Below are 23,176 nucleotides of genomic sequence, written 5' to 3' on the forward strand. Positions count from 1 at the left end.
CCGATCATGAACATTCTCTCACTAACAGAAAGCTACACTATTCAGGAGTGATATAGGCATATAATTTTATTGTTATTGAACAAAAAAAAAATCAGTAAAAAATCTAATATATAAAATTCTCATATCGCGGTGTTTGTAGTTAAACTCCTCCGAAACGACTTGACCGATTCTAATGAAATTTTGTGTGCATATTGGGTAGGTCTGGGATTCGAACAACATCTATTTTTCATCTCCCTAAATGTTAAAGGTAGTCCAACCCTAATTTTTTTTTTTACTTTTAGATAAATTATTTATTTTTTATCTTATTATTATGATTTGGCCTTGAAAAATACATATAACCCTAAATTTTCACCACTCTACCACCAACCCCTATTTTTAAATAGCGTTTAGCGGCAAGACAACGTTTGCCGAGTCAGCTAGTAATAGTATATGTAAATCAAGTAGGAGCAATACGCGAGCGAGATGAAAACTTTACTATATATTTGTATCACAAAAATAATAATTAACGTCCAACGAAGGGGGCTAGTTATTTATTAAATTACCGTCGTGTGTTCGTTTGTGTCGTATCACTGACCAAGTTACTCGAATTTTACAGGTGTCGGATATTTATAGCTTCTCAATCCATGTCTTCTCAAAGTTATTTTCAAATTTGTTTTTTTTTAGATATTTTTTTTTTCACACTCAACGGCCCCCCAGTAGGATTTTCTCCTGTGTTGGGGGTCCGGAAACACACACAATACACAAGCACAACGCCCAGACCACGACACCTATATGGCCGATACAAATGTCTGTCGTGAGCGGGAATCGCACCCGCGACCGCCAGCGCAACAGCCAGTGCTATGACCGCTGCGCCAAGGCGTCAAAAACGTTGATTTACGGTACGTAATAATGAGCTGCACTTAATACTGTTTCATTTCTTTCAAGTATAATTTCGCCTATCGTATGCCTCTATATGGTCATAAAAAGAAGGACGTCAGTTTAATAATACGTTGTATAAGTCCGCACTTATTCTTTATATTGCATCTGTTAAAAAACTATTTAATACACTATGAGTACCAGAAAATGCCTCAGCTGTAATAAAAGGTATTTTTATTTTTTACCTATCTTTTATCTTCATTTAATTTTATTAAAAAAGTTTCAAAAAAGCCATTGATTGATTTTCGTACTGGCCACGTTTTTTTTTTTTTTTTTTTACCACTAGAAAGCGATTACCGTAGCTTATAGACGTCTGCAACACCAGAAGCATCGCAAGCGCGTTGCCGACCCTATCCTGGACCCTGTCCAGCTTTATCTTACTCACACAGGAACACATCAGTACTTGACAGCAATATTATTTACCTGCGATCTTCTGTAAGGTCGAGGTACTACCCCAGTCGGACTGCTCCGTATTTTGAACAAGATATTTCCAACTGTGCCCTACTACAATGTAAATAATAAAAATAAATATTTTTAATGAACATAGCTACTCTTCCAAAATCACAATTATGCGTTTCATATTTTTTTCACACACAATATTAATAAATCAGTCAAAATTTTTTTTAAATCATATTATCTAAAATAGTTCTGTCATAAATAAATGGACAATCAGCAAACAAGCATACGGCTCACCTGATGGTAAGCGATTACCGTAGCTTATAGACGTCTGCAACACCAGAAGCATCGCAAGCGCGTTGCCAACCCTATCCCCCCCCCCCAGAAGCTCTAGTCACCTTATTCACAGGAACACAACACTGCTTGGAAACAGTATTATCTAGCTTTGGTCTTCTGTAAGGTCAAGGTACTTCCAAAGTTGGGCTGTTTCATTGCATTACGCTTGTGAAGCCGCGGGTTTTGCTATGTGCTTTTTGCTAGCTGCGTGATTTAGCTGCGAACGTGATTATAATAAAATAGATCGAAAAGGCCCATCCATAAATTACGTTAAACGAATTTCACGACTTTTGCTTCCTCCCCCGTCCATGTCACAGTTTGTCACACTTATGAGACCCCCCCTACATAGTGTGACGTCACATATTTTGCGATTTTTATCATCAGTTTCGACAGTATTTTTATTTCCCATTATTATAATAATCACAATTTGATATGTGGTAGTTGAAATGTGTTGTCACAAAATTTTGGACCCATCCAGACTGTTTGTCACACTATGTCACACTTCCTCGACCCCCTACCCCCCTTAACGTGTAACGTACTTTATGGATGACCCTTAGCCTGTCATAAAGCTAGTTGATAAAGTTTATCTCACACATAATAAATAGCGCATCCGCACCTTTTCCCACATTTTCGAAGGATTATTTTAACTAAGCATGGCAGTATTGATTTTAAAAAAATATTACAATTTTTAGTGTTTTAGTCAAAAATGACAAAATTTCGAGTCGAAATTTTTTTTTGGAGTGTCTCAGATATGTTATATACGTAATTGAGTTACCATCCCATTGAATAATTCAGGCGCACACGCCTATATTAGGCTATATTAAGTTATATTAAGTGAATACAATATAGCCACGAGAACTAAAGTGTAATGTACAAATTAGTTAAAGAAATTAAGATTACAAGTACGCTGCCTTTACAATAATTTGATTGGTCGATTTATTCAGTCTGAAATATCCCAATACTATTTTATAGGCCTCTTCCTCATGATGTGATATAAAATAGCCTACAAACTACTAAGAGAAACTTTATAAGATACATTTAGGCCGTTATTGTTTGCTTGAAGTTTTAGTCGCTTAGGAGTCATAACGTGATAATAAATCACCAACAAACCTACATCGTTGAACAGACAGTTTTATATTCAAAAAACTCGAATATGACCGCATCACAATGTTATATGGCCTACCTTGTAAAAAGTTAATAGTACACATTAAGCACTCTTGTTCTCATGGCTCTCAATAAATCTTATCTCAGTCCTAATAAAGGTTTATTAGCTTTCAAAGCTGCACGTATTTTCTTCACAAAAGCTGCAGGCTGTATTAGAATGGAGACTTCGGTTCCATGAGACGCTAGCCTGTTCATATCTTCTTCGCCACCCTGTAATGCATATTTTTATAATATAGATTTAGGCCGCTCATTGCACACACATTTTTTTAAATATCTATAATATATATATATATATATATATATATATATATATATATATATATATATATATATATATATATATATGTGTGTGTGTCTTTAGTATAGTTCACGTCATGTAAAAAGAACGCTGGCCTTCAAGCTGCGCAAAAGCAATATATCGGTCTATTCGGTGGTATGAAGTAGGGCGCGGGGCGTGTGTATCACGCGCCGCATGCTTCTGGTGTGCTATTGGTTGGATAGTTTGATTTCGACTCAAAATACTATCGCGCACAAAAGTTTTAAATTACGAAATAGTTTTACATAGAGAAGTAAAAACAAATATTTATAACGTATAATTCGCGTCATGTAAGAAGAACGCTGGCTGTCAAGATGCGCAAAGGCGATTTACAGTGCTGCCAACTCTTGAAAAACTTTTCCCTGCTGTCAATTGTTTTGGAACAGTCTTATTTGGTAAACAAACTACTGCCAATCGTAATCCACGTTTTTCCGCATTTATCACTCACTTTCACAACACATTAGCTTACGGACACTTGTAAAACTCCATTTACTATTTATTTCACTAAAAAACAAATATCAATTTATCATTTTAAACACATAAAAACTATTAAATACGAATTAATACGAACATCGAGAGTACAGATAATTAATATTTTTGAATATGACATTTAAATAACTAAAAAAATTGTTATTGGTTTTGTTTAAAAAAATGTAATTTTGGTAAAGTGATAATTTATTATACTTATTTAGTGCGAATTATTCGCACAGGTATTTCTAGTAGTTTTTATTGTAATAAACCATTATGCGAAGCCGCGAGTAAAAGCTTAATTAAAAGATAAAACAGTAGTACTTTCGTGCGCGAGTATACCCACGCGCAAACGCACCGCCACCAGTTCCAGTTTTAATTTGTAAAATGACGATTCGAAAGTATTCGTGGAGCCTATTTGAATAAAGCTATTTTTGATTTTGATTTTCTTTCAGCGTTCTTTTTACATGACGCGAGTTATAAGCAACATAATGCTTGTGTATACATATAGTGTTGCTACAACAGTCGGCTGTTACCTATGACACAAGCATTAAGTTGTTTACTTTAGGAACAGACGACCGTGACGTGTGTGAATGTTATAGATATTTATTTATTTATTTTGAGGAGGACATATCATAGTTATGTACCTTGAGGAGGTCGATAGGTCGGTTGTTGACCTCAGTTAGGGCCCAGCGGCCCTTAGGAGGGATACCCGCCCGACCGGCGGCAGATGAGGGCTCCACTGATACTATACAACACTCGTTATCCAGCTTTATTCCTGTGGGAACAAGACTCATTTCAAAATGTGAAGTTTACACCTCAAGAAGGATTGTTGGACATTTAAAAATTATAACATTCTATTAAATTAATCGAACTGTGAGTAATTAAAACAATCGCTCGCTTCAAACTGTAATATCCCACTGCTGGGCATAGGCCTCTTTCTCCATGTAGGAGAAGGATCAGAGCTTAATCCATCACGCTGCTCCAATGCGGGTTGGCGGATATACTCCCTACTATGAGTAACGATCGCTATCAGATGTACATGACAACAACCAGGACGGAAGGTACGGTGGCGAGAATCATAAACACCCAGAACACGGCAAACATCTGCAGGGCCAATACAAATGTTTGCCATGTGCGGGGATCGAACCCGCAACAGCCACAAACCAGTGCTGTGACCGTTGCGCCAACGCGTCATCAATTATAAAACAATAAAACATTAAAATCAAAATATAAGTTGACGCTTGCTATTCACTACAGCTAAAAGCGCTGTAAAGCGTAAATCAAGCGCCACTGCTATTTTATTGTTATACACGACAAAAAAAACTCAAGTTCTCACCTAAGCCCTCGTTCTCCATTTTACTTATAACGTATATCTTCGCAAGCGGCACTCGGTGGAACAGAATGTCCACCTGAAAAGTGTAAACATATTATTAATCATTATACAGTATAAAACAGTCGCTTCCCGCTGTCTGTATGCTTAGGTCTTTAAAACTACGTAACGGATTTGGATGCTGTCTTCTTCAGTAAATAGTGATTCCTGAGAAAGGTTTATACGTATAATACAAGCATATCATAGTAGAGGAACACTGGTTGTTTTAGAGGTTTCTAATGTGATGTCGTAAATAAACACATTTTACTGCGATTACAGTGCAAATATTTATTTTATATTTACTATCAGCATTGCACCCGTCCGAAGCCGGGGCGAGTCGCTAGTACAATTATATAATTCATTCTAACAACCGTTTTCGTGTAGTGGCGCTAATGGTTGGTAATGGTTCGAATCCCACTTGAGATGGGTATTAGTATTTATACAAATATTCCTTTCCAGTTTGAATGTCTGTCCTCGTCTCCTCTAGGATCTCCCCACCGTGCCCCGAAGTGCACGTTAAGTCGTCGGCGTCAGTTATCATAGATATCTGTTACCTGTTGCAGACGCTTATGTTATTATTTGTACGACGCGTTGACGCAGCGGTCACAGCACTGGCTTATGGCTAATGCGTGGTTTGGGCGTTTGTGCTTGTTTATTGTATGTTTCCGACTCGGGGGTGAATACAAGTGAGTGCCCCTGAGTGTATAACACACCCTTTGAGAGCTAAAATTCTTGAGAACTCTTCTCACGTGTACAGCGGAGGCTATCATCATCAGGGCATCAGGCATATCATCTTCATATATTTTCCGATACGAAGACGGTGCCACACTTTTTTTATACCACTAGGTCGGCAAACAAGCGTACGGCTTACCTGATGGTAAGCGATTACCGTAGCTTATAGACGCCTGCAACACCAGAAGCATCGCAAGCGCGTTGCCGACCCCACCTCCAATCCCCCCAGAAGCTCGTATGTACGTACATATACATTTTTTTTTTTTACATTATTGATTTGTCTAAATATATTGTATATGTTTAGGTAAAACTGTACACCTAAACTGTCTACATATATACCATTTCCTTTACCCAAAGGTTGCCTGGAAGAGATCGCTCATTAGCGATAAGGCAGCCTTTTGTCTCCTGTTACTTATCTCCTGTTTTTATTTTTGTAATTTTGCTAACTCTTAGTGTACAATAGTTTTTTTTTTTTTTATTAAGCTCTTATCAACTTACTCAGCACAAGAACATAGTCTTTTAATCATTATCTGTGTAACTTACCCGCGGAGAACGTAAGTTCTTGAGAACTCTTTTCGCCTGTAGAGCGGAAGCTACGGGTGTTCCGCCCAACGCAGCGAGACGGTCTCCAACCCGCCCGCCCACACGGGACCCACTAACGCCCGCCCAACGTGCCACCCTGGAAAGTGGGGGAGATTATTAATATTATAAAGCTGAAACGTTTGTTTGTTTAAACGCGCTAATATCGGGAATTACTGGTTCGAATTGAAAACCGCCCAACGTGCCTTGGTAAGTGGGATTATTGATATTTGTTTGTTTGCTAGTTTATACGAGCTGATCTCAGGAAGTAGTGGTTCAAAAAGATTTTTTTTTCTAAATTTCGATAGCTCATTTACCGAGGAAGAATTATTATTTTCCCTCAAATTAATGTAAGTGAAACCGCGGGGCACTGCCACTGGGAGAGGGGGGAAGGTATACTTATAATACGTCGATAAGTTTTGCTGAGATTCAATCAATAATGTAGTGTAATATATAAACAAAGAAACCGCTGGTGTAGTGGTGCGTGAGCGCGCCTAAGCACAGACGATTTGTGGATTCGATTCCCGCTCGGGACGGATATTTGTATTTTCACAAATATTTGTTTTTTTGTTTTGACGTTTGTCCTTTTGAGTTTCCACGCCGTACATTGGAGAGAATGTTAAGTTTTCGGTACCAGTTGTTATTATGTACGGCAGCACGGCGGCCTGTCTAGTTACTGTATATGAACCGACGGCGGGCGGTTACCACACGCAGCGCTCGTAGTCGCACAGCAGCGGCGCGTCGCGGGCCGGCAGCACGGCGGCCTGTCTAGTTACTGTATATGAACCGACGGCGGGCGGTTACCACACGCAGCGCTCGTAGTCGCACAGCAGCGGCGCGTCGCGGGCCGGCAGCACGGCGGCCTGTCTAGTTACTGTATATGAACCGACGGCGGGCGGTTACCACACGCAGCGCTCGTAGTCGCACAGCAGCGGCGCGTCGCGGGCCGGCAGCACGGCGGCCTGTCTAGTTACTGTATATGAACCGACGGCGGGCGGTTACCACACGCAGCGCTCGTAGTCGCACAGCAGCGGCGCGTCGCGGGCCGGCAGCACGGCGGCCTGTCTAGTTACTGTATATGAACCGACGGCGGGCGGTTACCACACGCAGCGCTCGTAGTCGCACAGCAGCGGCGCGTCGCGGGCCGGCAGCACGGCGGCCTGTCTAGTTACTGTATATGAACCGACGGCGGGCGGTTACCACACGCAGCGCTCGTAGTCGCACAGCAGCGGCGCGTCGCGGGCCGGCAGCACGGCGGCCTGTCTAGTTACTGTATATGAACCGACGGCGGGCGGTTACCACACGCAGCGCTCGTAGTCGCACAGCAGCGGCGCGTCGCGGGCCGGCAGCACGGCGGCCTGTCTAGTTACTGTATATGAACCGACGGCGGGCGGTTACCACACGCAGCGCTCGTAGTCGCACAGCAGCGGCGCGTCGCGGGCCGGCAGCACGGCGGCCTGTCTAGTTACTGTATATGAACCGACGGCGGGCGGTTACCACACGCAGCGCTCGTAGTCGCACAGCAGCGGCGCGTCGCGGGCCGGCAGCACGGCGGCCTGTCTAGTTACTGTATATGAACCGACGGCGGGCGGTTACCACACGCAGCGCTCGTAGTCGCACAGCAGCGGCGCGTCGCGGGCCGGCAGCACGGCGGCCTGTCTAGTTACTGTATATGAACCGACGGCGGGCGGTTACCACACGCAGCGCTCGTAGTCGCACAGCAGCGGCGCGTCGCGGGCCGGCAGCACGGCGGCCTGTCTAGTTACTGTATATGAACCGACGGCGGGCGGTTACCACACGCAGCGCTCGTAGTCGCACAGCAGCGGCGCGTCGCGGGCCGGCAGCACGGCGGCCTGTCTAGTTACTGTATATGAACCGACGGCGGGCGGTTACCACACGCAGCGCTCGTAGTCGCACAGCAGCGGCGCGTCGCGGGCCGGCAGCACGGCGGCCTGTCTAGTTACTGTATATGAACCGACGGCGGGCGGTTACCACACGCAGCGCTCGTAGTCGCACAGCAGCGGCGCGTCGCGGGCCGGCAGCACGGCGGCCTGTCTAGTTACTGTATATGAACCGACGGCGGGCGGTTACCACACGCAGCGCTCGTAGTCGCACAGCAGCGGCGCGTCGCGGGCCGGCAGCACGGCGGCCTGTCTAGTTACTGTATATGAACCGACGGCGGGCGGTTACCACACGCAGCGCTCGTAGTCGCACAGCAGCGGCGCGTCGCGGGCCGGCAGCACGGCGGCCTGTCTAGTTACTGTATATGAACCGACGGCGGGCGGTTACCACACGCAGCGCTCGTAGTCGCACAGCAGCGGCGCGTCGCGGGCCGGCAGCACGGCGGCCTGTCTAGTTACTGTATATGAACCGACGGCGGGCGGTTACCACACGCAGCGCTCGTAGTCGCACAGCAGCGGCGCGTCGCGGGCCGGCAGCACGGCGGCCTGTCTAGTTACTGTATATGAACCGACGGCGGGCGGTTACCACACGCAGCGCTCGTAGTCGCACAGCAGCGGCGCGTCGCGGGCCGGCAGCACGGCGGCCTGTCTAGTTACTGTATATGAACCGACGGCGGGCGGTTACCACACGCAGCGCTCGTAGTCGCACAGCAGCGGCGCGTCGCGGGCCGGCAGCACGGCGGCCTGTCTAGTTACTGTATATGAACCGACGGCGGGCGGTTACCACACGCAGCGCTCGTAGTCGCACAGCAGCGGCGCGTCGCGGGCCGGCAGCACGGCGGCCTGTCTAGTTACTGTATATGAACCGACGGCGGGCGGTTACCACACGCAGCGCTCGTAGTCGCACAGCAGCGGCGCGTCGCGGGCCGGCAGCACGGCGGCCTGTCTAGTTACTGTATATGAACCGACGGCGGGCGGTTACCACACGCAGCGCTCGTAGTCGCACAGCAGCGGCGCGTCGCGGGCCGGCAGCACGGCGGCCTGTCTAGTTACTGTATATGAACCGACGGCGGGCGGTTACCACACGCAGCGCTCGTAGTCGCACAGCAGCGGCGCGTCGCGGGCCGGCAGCACGGCGGCCTGTCTAGTTACTGTATATGAACCGACGGCGGGCGGTTACCACACGCAGCGCTCGTAGTCGCACAGCAGCGGCGCGTCGCGGGCCGGCAGCACGGCGGCCTGTCTAGTTACTGTATATGAACCGACGGCGGGCGGTTACCACACGCAGCGCTCGTAGTCGCACAGCAGCGGCGCGTCGCGGGCCGGCAGCACGGCGGCCTGTCTAGTTACTGTATATGAACCGACGGCGGGCGGTTACCACACGCAGCGCTCGTAGTCGCACAGCAGCGGCGCGTCGCGGGCCGGCAGCACGGCGGCCTGTCTAGTTACTGTATATGAACCGACGGCGGGCGGTTACCACACGCAGCGCTCGTAGTCGCACAGCAGCGGCGCGTCGCGGGCCGGCAGCACGGCGGCCTGTCTAGTTACTGTATATGAACCGACGGCGGGCGGTTACCACACGCAGCGCTCGTAGTCGCACAGCAGCGGCGCGTCGCGGGCCGGCAGCACGGCGGCCTGTCTAGTTACTGTATATGAACCGACGGCGGGCGGTTACCACACGCAGCGCTCGTAGTCGCACAGCAGCGGCGCGTCGCGGGCCGGCAGCACGGCGGCCTGTCTAGTTACTGTATATGAACCGACGGCGGGCGGTTACCACACGCAGCGCTCGTAGTCGCACAGCAGCGGCGCGTCGCGGGCCGGCAGCACGGCGGCCTGTCTAGTTACTGTATATGAACCGACGGCGGGCGGTTACCACACGCAGCGCTCGTAGTCGCACAGCAGCGGCGCGTCGCGGGCCGGCAGCACGGCGGCCTGTCTAGTTACTGTATATGAACCGACGGCGGGCGGTTACCACACGCAGCGCTCGTAGTCGCACAGCAGCGGCGCGTCGCGGGCCGGCAGCACGGCGGCCTGTCTAGTTACTGTATATGAACCGACGGCGGGCGGTTACCACACGCAGCGCTCGTAGTCGCACAGCAGCGGCGCGTCGCGGGCCGGCAGCACGGCGGCCTGTCTAGTTACTGTATATGAACCGACGGCGGGCGGTTACCACACGCAGCGCTCGTAGTCGCACAGCAGCGGCGCGTCGCGGGCCGGCAGCACGGCGGCCTGTCTAGTTACTGTATATGAACCGACGGCGGGCGGTTACCACACGCAGCGCTCGTAGTCGCACAGCAGCGGCGCGTCGCGGGCCGGCAGCACGGCGGCCTGTCTAGTTACTGTATATGAACCGACGGCGGGCGGTTACCACACGCAGCGCTCGTAGTCGCACAGCAGCGGCGCGTCGCGGGCCGGCAGCACGGCGGCCTGTCTAGTTACTGTATATGAACCGACGGCGGGCGGTTACCACACGCAGCGCTCGTAGTCGCACAGCAGCGGCGCGTCGCGGGCCGGCAGCACGGCGGCCTGTCTAGTTACTGTATATGAACCGACGGCGGGCGGTTACCACACGCAGCGCTCGTAGTCGCACAGCAGCGGCGCGTCGCGGGCCGGCAGCACGGCGGCCTGTCTAGTTACTGTATATGAACCGACGGCGGGCGGTTACCACACGCAGCGCTCGTAGTCGCACAGCAGCGGCGCGTCGCGGGCCGGCAGCACGGCGGCCTGTCTAGTTACTGTATATGAACCGACGGCGGGCGGTTACCACACGCAGCGCTCGTAGTCGCACAGCAGCGGCGCGTCGCGGGCCGGCAGCACGGCGGCCTGTCTAGTTACTGTATATGAACCGACGGCGGGCGGTTACCACACGCAGCGCTCGTAGTCGCACAGCAGCGGCGCGTCGCGGGCCGGCAGCACGGCGGCCTGTCTAGTTACTGTATATGAACCGACGGCGGGCGGTTACCACACGCAGCGCTCGTAGTCGCACAGCAGCGGCGCGTCGCGGGCCGGCAGCACGGCGGCCTGTCTAGTTACTGTATATGAACCGACGGCGGGCGGTTACCACACGCAGCGCTCGTAGTCGCACAGCAGCGGCGCGTCGCGGGCCGGCAGCACGGCGGCCTGTCTAGTTACTGTATATGAACCGACGGCGGGCGGTTACCACACGCAGCGCTCGTAGTCGCACAGCAGCGGCGCGTCGCGGGCCGGCAGCACGGCGGCCTGTCTAGTTACTGTATATGAACCGACGGCGGGCGGTTACCACACGCAGCGCTCGTAGTCGCACAGCAGCGGCGCGTCGCGGGCCGGCAGCACGGCGGCCTGTCTAGTTACTGTATATGAACCGACGGCGGGCGGTTACCACACGCAGCGCTCGTAGTCGCACAGCAGCGGCGCGTCGCGGGCCGGCAGCACGGCGGCCTGTCTAGTTACTGTATATGAACCGACGGCGGGCGGTTACCACACGCAGCGCTCGTAGTCGCACAGCAGCGGCGCGTCGCGGGCCGGCAGCACGGCGGCCTGTCTAGTTACTGTATATGAACCGACGGCGGGCGGTTACCACACGCAGCGCTCGTAGTCGCACAGCAGCGGCGCGTCGCGGGCCGGCAGCACGGCGGCCTGTCTAGTTACTGTATATGAACCGACGGCGGGCGGTTACCACACGCAGCGCTCGTAGTCGCACAGCAGCGGCGCGTCGCGGGCCGGCAGCACGGCGGCCTGTCTAGTTACTGTATATGAACCGACGGCGGGCGGTTACCACACGCAGCGCTCGTAGTCGCACAGCAGCGGCGCGTCGCGGGCCGGCAGCACGGCGGCCTGTCTAGTTACTGTATATGAACCGACGGCGGGCGGTTACCACACGCAGCGCTCGTAGTCGCACAGCAGCGGCGCGTCGCGGGCCGGCAGCACGGCGGCCTGTCTAGTTACTGTATATGAACCGACGGCGGGCGGTTACCACACGCAGCGCTCGTAGTCGCACAGCAGCGGCGCGTCGCGGGCCGGCAGCACGGCGGCCTGTCTAGTTACTGTATATGAACCGACGGCGGGCGGTTACCACACGCAGCGCTCGTAGTCGCACAGCAGCGGCGCGTCGCGGGCCGGCAGCACGGCGGCCTGTCTAGTTACTGTATATGAACCGACGGCGGGCGGTTACCACACGCAGCGCTCGTAGTCGCACAGCAGCGGCGCGTCGCGGGCCGGCAGCACGGCGGCCTGTCTAGTTACTGTATATGAACCGACGGCGGGCGGTTACCACACGCAGCGCTCGTAGTCGCACAGCAGCGGCGCGTCGCGGGCCGGCAGCACGGCGGCCTGTCTAGTTACTGTATATGAACCGACGGCGGGCGGTTACCACACGCAGCGCTCGTAGTCGCACAGCAGCGGCGCGTCGCGGGCCGGCAGCACGGCGGCCTGTCTAGTTACTGTATATGAACCGACGGCGGGCGGTTACCACACGCAGCGCTCGTAGTCGCACAGCAGCGGCGCGTCGCGGGCCGGCAGCACGGCGGCCTGTCTAGTTACTGTATATGAACCGACGGCGGGCGGTTACCACACGCAGCGCTCGTAGTCGCACAGCAGCGGCGCGTCGCGGGCCGGCAGCACGGCGGCCTGTCTAGTTACTGTATATGAACCGACGGCGGGCGGTTACCACACGCAGCGCTCGTAGTCGCACAGCAGCGGCGCGTCGCGGGCCGGCAGCACGGCGGCCTGTCTAGTTACTGTATATGAACCGACGGCGGGCGGTTACCACACGCAGCGCTCGTAGTCGCACAGCAGCGGCGCGTCGCGGGCCGGCAGCACGGCGGCCTGTCTAGTTACTGTATATGAACCGACGGCGGGCGGTTACCACACGCAGCGCTCGTAGTCGCACAGCAGCGGCGCGTCGCGGGCCGGCAGCACGGCGGCCTGTCTAGTTACTGTATATGAACCGACGGCGGGCGGTTACCACACGCAGCGCTCGTAGTCGCACAGCAGCGGCGCGTCGCGGGCCGGCAGCACGGCGGCCTGTCTAGTTACTGTATATGAACCGACGGCGGGCGGTTACCACACGCAGCGCTCGTAGTCGCACAGCAGCGGCGCGTCGCGGGCCGGCAGCACGGCGGCCTGTCTAGTTACTGTATATGAACCGACGGCGGGCGGTTACCACACGCAGCGCTCGTAGTCGCACAGCAGCGGCGCGTCGCGGGCCGGCAGCACGGCGGCCTGTCTAGTTACTGTATATGAACCGACGGCGGGCGGTTACCACACGCAGCGCTCGTAGTCGCACAGCAGCGGCGCGTCGCGGGCCGGCAGCACGGCGGCCTGTCTAGTTACTGTATATGAACCGACGGCGGGCGGTTACCACACGCAGCGCTCGTAGTCGCACAGCAGCGGCGCGTCGCGGGCCGGCAGCACGGCGGCCTGTCTAGTTACTGTATATGAACCGACGGCGGGCGGTTACCACACGCAGCGCTCGTAGTCGCACAGCAGCGGCGCGTCGCGGGCCGGCAGCACGGCGGCCTGTCTAGTTACTGTATATGAACCGACGGCGGGCGGTTACCACACGCAGCGCTCGTAGTCGCACAGCAGCGGCGCGTCGCGGGCCGGCAGCACGGCGGCCTGTCTAGTTACTGTATATGAACCGACGGCGGGCGGTTACCACACGCAGCGCTCGTAGTCGCACAGCAGCGGCGCGTCGCGGGCCGGCAGCACGGCGGCCTGTCTAGTTACTGTATATGAACCGACGGCGGGCGGTTACCACACGCAGCGCTCGTAGTCGCACAGCAGCGGCGCGTCGCGGGCCGGCAGCACGGCGGCCTGTCTAGTTACTGTATATGAACCGACGGCGGGCGGTTACCACACGCAGCGCTCGTAGTCGCACAGCAGCGGCGCGTCGCGGGCCGGCAGCACGGCGGCCTGTCTAGTTACTGTATATGAACCGACGGCGGGCGGTTACCACACGCAGCGCTCGTAGTCGCACAGCAGCGGCGCGTCGCGGGCCGGCAGCACGGCGGCCGCGCACGCGCCGCGCCGCTGCTCCGCTCTCAGCGCCGCCGCCTGCTGGGCGCGCAGCGGCTGCAGCGCTGCGGGCTGGGCCGGCTGGCCTGTAACCGCAGACACACGCTCATTATAGTAATAATTAGTGAATAAAATCGTGTGCGTGTGTGTGTGCGTGCGTGTATGCGTTCGTTCGTGCGTGCGTGCGTGCGTGCGTGTGTTTTTAAACGAGTTACTGCTGAGTTTCCTGTTTTTTTTTTTTTTTTTAATTTATACATCTATATCAGTAAACAAGCGTACAGCCTCATGGTAAACAATTAACATAGATTATAAACACCTGCAATACAAGAAGTATCGTAAGCGTGTTGCCAACCCTACCCCCAATCCAGGAGCCCTGGTCACCTTACTCACCACAGGAACACAACACTGCTTGAAAGCAATATTATTTAGCTGTGATCTTCTGTAAGGTCGCGGTACTTTCCCAGTCGGGCTGCTCTTGAACTGCTCTGCTTTTGAGCAGGATATCTCTTGTTGTATCCTCAGTCAGTCTTTTCTGCAGAATCTACAGTTCAAATTGGAGTAGCTTCTTATTAACTACTATCAATTTCAATCAGTCGGTTCAGCCTATTGCAGTCTACTGCTGGACATAGGCCTCCCCAATTTCGCGCCAGACATCCCGGTTTTCCGCAATCCTCATCCAGCCTACACCGGCAATCTTACGTAGTACGTCCAACTAACAAATTATTAAAGACTTTCTCACTTTCTATCTTCATCAACTTATATCTCCCACCCAACTTCCGTTCGCCTCGCACGATCAAACTATTCGTAACTTACTCCGCAAGTCAAGCGTGCGTAAAGAAATTTTACTTCAAAAACTATTAATTACTAACTTTTGAGATATCGGGTACGAACTTACGTATTTTAATAAAACTCACAATTAGTCAAAGAGTTACTTCTTCGTCTGGAACTATCGACTCTGCCGACCGGTCGAGATCTATGCACTACTTTGCCGGGCGATGCTGGTCTGAAAAAAAAAGTTACCATTATATAATACCCCAGAACCTACTCGCAATGTCTATACCTCGGACATGTAGGAACATAGTAGGAAATCATCACTTCAGCCTATCGCAGTCAGCTCAAGCCAAAAGTGGCGCGATATCATGTGATTTGCCCATAGTCACCACGTTGGGCAGGCGGGTTGGTGACCGCAGGGCTGGCAGGGCATAGTAGGAATTATCTTGCTAACAAAACTGAAACTGCCCAACTGGGGAAGTACCTCGACCTTACAGAAGATCACAGCTAAATAATATTGCTGTTAAGTACTGTTGTGTTCCTGTGTATGGTAGAGAATATTTGGACAGGGTCGGGGGTAAGGTATATAATAATAATGGTAATGGTATCTGCCTACCACTAGTTGGAAAATTCGCTTGTTTGCCAACCTAGTAGTATGAAAAGAAAAAGTATAATTGACTTACCCGTCTTCCTCGTGCCTTGTCGGACTTTCCTGCCTCTTAATTTGCGTGATACCCCTTAACCTACTCAATAACGAGAGCTCCGTCAAGCCCCTCTTCCATATCGGTTTCTGCTGGGGCAGTTCTGGTTTTTCTGAAAAATTAAGTTTTTCATAATTACAGAAATACAAAATTGATCATCTGCCAATCACAATTAGAGCAGAGTTGTTGATTAACTGTAACTTCTAAAGGGAGACTTTTGCCAAGCAGTGGAATATTATGATTATGATTACAATTCAGCCTGTAACTTCCCACTGCTGGGCGTCGGCCTCTTCTCTTTATAAGGGAAGTGGGACATGATGTGACGTTTATTAGTAAGGAAACTTACCAGTTCTAACTTCTCTCTTAGGACTGCTATTCTGTTCTCTTCTCGCTTCGCGTCTTGGAGCTGCATCATACGCGTTCTGACTCTGAGACCTTTCGACATTCGACCTCGTAACCACTGCACTAGTATCCACATTATTCCTAACATCACTATTTACCCTACCATTTTGAGTGTTGCCAGTTTGACTAGAATTAGGGAATAGGCACTCGTAGTCCGATTCAGTGTCCAAATTCGGTAGTGAAGTCTTTCTGACTATTGACGCTCTCAACCGCCTTATCGATAAAGGAGACGGCGTTACGTTCGACGTCGACGCCATACACAGTCTTTCGTAAAGGCCATCACTATTCACCGTCACATCCCTATCACCATTGACCGCTGTCACTCTCACATCCGTGCGATCCTTGACAGCTGTTACTTTGACGTCGGAATCGTCAGCCGTCACTTTGGTACCGTCTTTGACAGTACCAATGTTAGTCGGCTCGTTGCCAGCTGTCATCCTAACGTCTTGTCCTGTTAAGTTGACAGTCGTCGTCAGACTTAAGTGGCCATAGTCTGAACCGTTTTCAAAGACAGTTCCATAGCTATTATCATTCTGTGCCTCTGTGTTGACGATGTTAATGAAATTGTTTTTGTCTTCCTGGGGCGTTATTGTTAGGCTCTGTTTAAAATCAAAGTCGAATACATCCGTTTCAGGTCCTAACACTGGTATGGCGGTGTGAGGGGGTCCCTTGTTTGATACCTGGATGACTGTTACATTCGATCTTTGAGGTGACCTGGAAAATATAAATAAATAAGTAACTTAGTCTCGTTTGGATTTCCTCCATTCGAATAAAAATATCTGTACTCTTTAGAAAAACTGAAAGAGTTAACCGCGAAATTATACTATATATATTATTTGCAGTATCCTGAAAATTGAAAGAAATGAACTAGCATATATGGGCAGCGCAGAGGGCTATGGCCCAGGGGTGCCCTGAGGCATAATTTTTCAGAAGGGAGGGCTAGGAACCAGGGTGGCATATGAAAGTGAATGACAGCATTAAGGATCACAATTTTTTTTATAAGATACTTTAACAATAAATATATAGGTTTTCACATAAATGTATCGATCGGCGACAAATATTTCTTTCCGGTTTGGGCATCTGTCCATGTGGGTCTCTCCACCGTGCCTTGGAGAGTACGTTAAGCCGTCGGGCCCGATCGTTACTCATAGTAGGGAATATATCCGCCAACCCACATTGGAGAGTTGGAGGTAGTTTTTATCGGATACACTTAGGAGAGTGTGCGCAGGAACTCCATGACCTGACTCCCCCCTACAACCAGACGCACTGTGTTACACATTCCTACTATACGCACTAAGCGATTCGCTAGTACATTCTTAATGCGTACAGCCAAAGAATGGAACTGTCTACCGGCGTAAGGAAGGAAAAGGATGTTACAGGCTGAATCGTGAATTATTCCCATAAATCTAACACACATTAATATCATTGCTTCCTCCCAAAGAAGTAGTAAATTATCTTGACTTACAATAAATTTTGATGAAATTTTATGATGTTTCTTATTTTGTTTAATAAAATTATTAATCCGAAAAGATTAAAAAGGGAAGGGGGGAGGTTAAATTGCCAGTCTGCCCTACCAGTGCAAATACGGCACTGCTGCATACTATTATATAAATGCTTCACACACAATGGCTTCATGGAGGATTTTCTCCTGTGTAGGGTATCCCAACAAACAATACACAAGCACAAACGCCCCGACCACGACTAACATCTATATTGCCCATATTAATGTTTGTCACGTGCGGGGATGGAACCCACGACCGTTGACGCAATAACCAGTGCTGTGGTCGCTACGTAACAACGTAGTAGAAAACCAATTTTAGAAATTCTTTTACCAGAATGCTACTGGGTGCACATCAAAACAAGAACATGGAATAGCCAAAATCTTGCAACTGTAGCGGGCAAAGCTGCGGGTCAAAAGCTAGTTCTACTAAATTTAATTCAAAAACAGTCACCTGTCACCATTATCCAAATGTTCACCATTATTGACCACAACCCTTTGCTTGAAATCAAAATCAGTATCCTGTCTATCTATTTCAGCGAAGAATTCCTCGTCGCTATCTGTCACATTTCTCTTGAACAATGAATCATCTAGGCATATATTCTGACCGCAGATCTTTGCTACACTCTTCTTGGGCTCCGTTCTACTTGTACTTGGCAATGAAAATGGTTCCCAGTTTGATATGTCGATATTTGAATCATCTGTTGACAATGAGTTTATCGTGACGTTGTTGAGGGATGTGTTCGGGTATTGGATTTGTGTGGTAGTGGGGGTTTCTGGGGGGTTCGTGGGGGGTTCTGGTTGGGGGTTAGCGGTTGTTTGCGTTGTATTTTGTGCGTCTGCCGGTTGGTCTATTGACGGTCGCGTGATTGGTGTTAGGTCGATTCCTGGTACCCTGAAAATTTTATTTAACAACATTATTTCGACTTTAATACCTAATTTTAATGATGCATTTTCATTATATGAAATGAAATGAAAACATTTATTTCGTCATAAGGTGATATACACACTAAACGAAAGTCAAAATAATGTCATTTACAAACATAAAAATACAATTAAATTAAAAAAAAAAAAACAACAATAATAAAAGAAAGTTAAGACAGCAAAATAATCAGACAATAAAATAAAAATTTATATCTTAACATTGGGTACACTACAAACTTAGGTAATATACCCAGTGTTATGTACAACCTTAACTTAGTCGAAATAATCAACATATTAAGTTAATTTAAATTTCTAATATCTCGGTAGACATTACCTTCCTATTATGTCCTGGGCTTTATTAAATATTACAATAAATAAGAACTGACACTGAGAATATAACTAGTAAAAATGTACTAAGCTGGATAAATGCCACGTTAATTATTTCTAGTATAATATATAAGGCTAGGCTAGAAGGGATATTATTATAGTCACAGCTAGTGGAATACAAAATAACCTACCTGTCAACGGGTACAGGCGGTGTGGGGGGGAGGGGGGAGGTCGGGTCCCGCGCCGCAGCTCGAGGTAGCGGGGCCGCTGGCGGAGCCCCATACACGTTCTCGCCCCGAGACAAGATGCGAAGCTCGTGAAGCTTCGTACGGAGTAAGGTCACCCAATCTTGCATTGAGTCCCTGTTTTGACATGGTAAAATTGTGATCAGGACTAATTAAATTAACTGAGTTAACTTAATGGGATTCCCATGCTGTGTGTTAACGGCATTAAAGAATATGGCCACTCCCTCTCTTCCCATAGGTGTCGTAAGAGGCGACTAAGGGATAACACAGTTCCACGACCACCTTGAAACTAAAAAAAGTCGTCCGATAGCGGGATGACCAACCAACTGCTGACTTTGAAATACTCAGGCCTACGGTCACCAACCGGCCCAGCGAGGTGACTATGGGCAAAACACATTCACGCCACGCCATTTTTGGCGCGAACTTGTGGAGGCCTATGTCCAGCAGTGGACTGGGATAGGCCGAACTGTTGACTGATGAACCTAATGGGATAACGCTATAGTGGCGTCCAATTCAATTACACTCCAAGCTTACAGTGTGCAAAAAAGGAAATGGGACATCCAAAGGCTTATTCAATAGCCGATTATGTGCTTGCTATCTATAAGGTTAAATTGTAAATATGTAATTAGTTATCTGACGTGTGACATTGCTCACGGGTTAGTCAAGTTAACTAGCCCGTTGGTGCAGTTTGTAGAGACCCTGCTATCTATTCCGGGGTTTGTTTATATATGAATTTTTTATATGTATGTTTATCGAAAAATAAAAATGTAGCTATACCAGTCGACTGTTACCTATAACACAAGCATAAAGTTGCTTACTTTAGGAGTGGATAACTGTGTGTGTATGTTATAAATGTTATAATTTTCTTTGCTCGCAAACGAAAAAAAACCGATTTCAATTACATCGACAAGTAAAACAACGTAAGTCGTCGAAAAAGAATAACAGTTATCGTTACGATTTTCGAGGGTTTTCCTCGATTTCTCTGGGATTCCATCATTAGATCCTGGTTTCTTTATGTATATATATATACGGTCGTATTGAGTAGCCTCCTTCTTTTTTGAAGTCGGTTAAAAAAAGTCTTAAGTCGCCTATGAGTAGGTCCGTAACGTCGCAAAATTAAAAAAAAGCCTTTTTAACGTTTTTTAACGTTTCCAAATGACAACCGGTACACCCAGTGAAAAGTTATATGGTATAATAATACTAAGCAGGTTGATGAAAAATTTGTCAAGCAAACACGCATTGTTCGATATAGCTCGAAAAGTACTTTTCAGACCTTAATTAAATTTAAATGGAACTACCGCACCGACGCGGCACCGCCTTTCGATTAAAAAGTAATAATCGAAATCGGTCCACCTAGTCAAAAGTTCTGAGGATTTCCTCCTTTTTTAAGTCGGTTAAAAGTAAAGCCAAAACTATTATTTTCATTATTATTTGTCTGTCTGTTTGTGTTCCTATTAGTACTATTTTTCACCAGTAAATAGACATAATTAACTAACCAATCAGGAGCCAGCATCCTAACCGGTCCGTGATCTGTATCAACGAGGAAGTCGTACTCATCTCCCACGTGCGGTTTAACACTGGCTGTCACGTGTCGTGCTGTTCGAAGGCAGGCTCGCCATGTCGGTCTGGAATTATTACAATATAATTAAGTATTAATCTTCTTGTAATATACCACTATGGTGGCAAACAACCATTCCGCTTCAGCCTGTAATATCCCATTACTGGGCATAGGCCTCTTTCCCCATGTAGGAGAAGGATCAGAGCTTAATCCACCACGCTGCTCCAATGCGGGTTGGCGGATATATTCCCTACTATGAGTAACGATCGCTATCAGTTGTACATGATAACAACCGGGACCGACGGCTTAACGTGCTCTCCTAGGCAAGGGGAGGGAGACCCACAATGACTGCACAAACACCCAGACCACGGCAAACACCTGTATGGCCAATACAAATGTTTGTCATGTGCGGGGATCGAACCCGCAACCACCAGCGCAACAAGTACAATCCATGGCTGTAACCGTTGCGCCAACGCGGCGTACACCCCAACGCCCGTACAAACAACCATACACCCCACCTAATGGTTAATGTAGCCTATAGACGCTAGCAACACCAGAATCATCGCCAACCCTACCCTACCTTCCTCCTCCCAGGAGCTCTTGTTACCTTACTCACCACAGAAACACAACAAGCAGTATTATTTAGCTGCTCGTCCATAAGGTCGAGGTACTTCCCCAGTCTTGCTGCCTCAGATTATGAGCAGGATATTTCCTGCTACGTCATAACTCAGTTTCAGTTACTTTATGAACGTTCATTACCGCTAACTTATAATTACCTAAAATCTACAGTTAAAGAAAACTTCCTTCCATACCATGATAAGGTAAAAATTAAAACATATACAATGCTGATTTTATTTATACCTGTGAGCAAGAGTTGCTGGGGAATCCGGCTCAGGATATTGTTCGAGGAATGGAGTCCTACCATTGTGTACGCAGAACAATGTCCACATTGGTTTGAGCGGTGGCTTCTGAAAATTAATTAAAATTTATTGTAAACATTATGCTTATATTTTGTTTACAGTATATCTAAGTGTATGAAGTAAACAGGTGACTATATATTGTTTTAAATTTCCATGGTTGTTAACATTATTTGAATTCTTTTCTTCGGGATGGGTTCATGGGTTCATGGTCACGGAAGAACTCTTCCGTCTGCGCCGAAATATCGGAGCCTCAAATATAAAAAGGTACATGGTGTAAATCCCGAAGACACGAATTCAAATAAACAGATGACTGCCTTGTTCCCAAGAGATGGGTTCAGAACCCGAGGTCGTACAATGAGGTGGGTAGCATGTTTGAGAAGGTAACGTGCTCTCCGAGGCACGATGGAGAGACCCTCAAGGGCAGACATCCTAACCGGAAAGAAATATTTGTACTAATAAAAATATCCATTCGGAGTGGGAATTGAACCCATAAAGCATCAATGTTTTAGGTGACTACACGCACCACTACACCAGAATGGTCATTAGCATACACTAATTGCCTTTAGCTTGTCTCGTTTTACTAGATATTTAGTTCACCTTGTGTCCCAACGGCCGAAGTTTGCTTGTGCTGATATCATTCGGTATCCTTTTGAGATACGCATTTTTCTGTATTTCCCTGTAATAAACTGGTCCCTCGTCGTAACCAGACGACATATTGCGGTCTTCATTCGAATGATCTAAAACAATTATTTCGTCACAAATATAAAAATATTTAACATGAAAAAGAATTATGCAATTTGCTGCAGTCATTTAGAAGTTATGCATCACATAAATAATTTATATATTATAGTACTAAATAATTGGGTAAGGGAAGAACGGGGCCTTCTTTTTCTAACATATATATCATACTAGCTGTGCTCGTGACTTTGTCCCCAAGGAAAGGTGACTTTACATGTTCAACGTGATTTTTTAAATTGACATAAATTTTACTATCACCACAAAACTTTATAAATACATACATAATATAGGCTATAATATATTACACTAGAGCTCACAGTGCCTGGTATGATAGTCACAAACTTAAATACTAAAGGAAAATATACAATATATCTGCAGTTTACTAAGAAAATTTAAAAAATGGCGCCAAAAATTTATCACTAATCTAATAAAACATTAAAAGAGAATATAATTGCCACAGATAATAAAATATAAAACAAATAAAAGTAACTCTTTACCAGTACCATTCACTAAATGTAGTTTTGTTGTAATAACGAATTTACATAATGTGAAGGCGGTTAGTTTTTAATGAACACTTGTGCAAACTTGCGTTAACAATTACATGTAATTGTGCAGTTTAATGCCCGCATTAATTAGAGGACACTGGTCATTGTGAGTCATTTCGAAAGAATGTACAGGTCCTAAATGTGTCCTAAACGGAAACATGAAAGAGAAAGTATGTTAAAATTAATTAATTTTACCATTATCATTAGTATGTAGATTTATGTACAGCACTAGCACGTCACGGAATCGTTATTACTTAATTAATTTCCGTAAATATAATAATATTATCGTAAATAAAACAAAACTTACCTGAATTAGTTTTTACAGTATTTTTTGTATATTAATTAGTTTTATGTTACTTTGTTTCAGCTTCATA

General features: G+C 48.1%; 1 protein-coding gene across 1 annotated transcript; it reads right to left on the reverse strand.

Moving 5' to 3' along the window:
- Positions 1–2,889: 2,889 nt before the first annotated feature.
- Positions 2,890–23,138, reverse strand: LOC123666078. Its single transcript, XM_045600286.1, is given in 15 exon segments — positions 2,890–3,021; positions 4,243–4,373; positions 4,935–5,007; positions 6,243–6,378; positions 14,112–14,259; positions 15,088–15,176; positions 15,628–15,757; positions 15,992–16,329; positions 16,468–16,761; positions 17,994–18,440; positions 18,988–19,158; positions 20,538–20,666; positions 21,461–21,567; positions 22,117–22,256; positions 23,110–23,138. Coding segments are annotated over 14 exon segments (2,442 nt in total). The 5' UTR covers positions 22,234–22,256; positions 23,110–23,138.
- Positions 23,139–23,176: the final 38 nt, after the last annotated feature.

Source organism: Melitaea cinxia, chromosome 25, assembly GCF_905220565.1.
Source record: "Melitaea cinxia chromosome 25, ilMelCinx1.1, whole genome shotgun sequence".
NCBI classification, from domain to species: Eukaryota; Metazoa; Arthropoda; class Insecta; order Lepidoptera; family Nymphalidae; genus Melitaea; species Melitaea cinxia.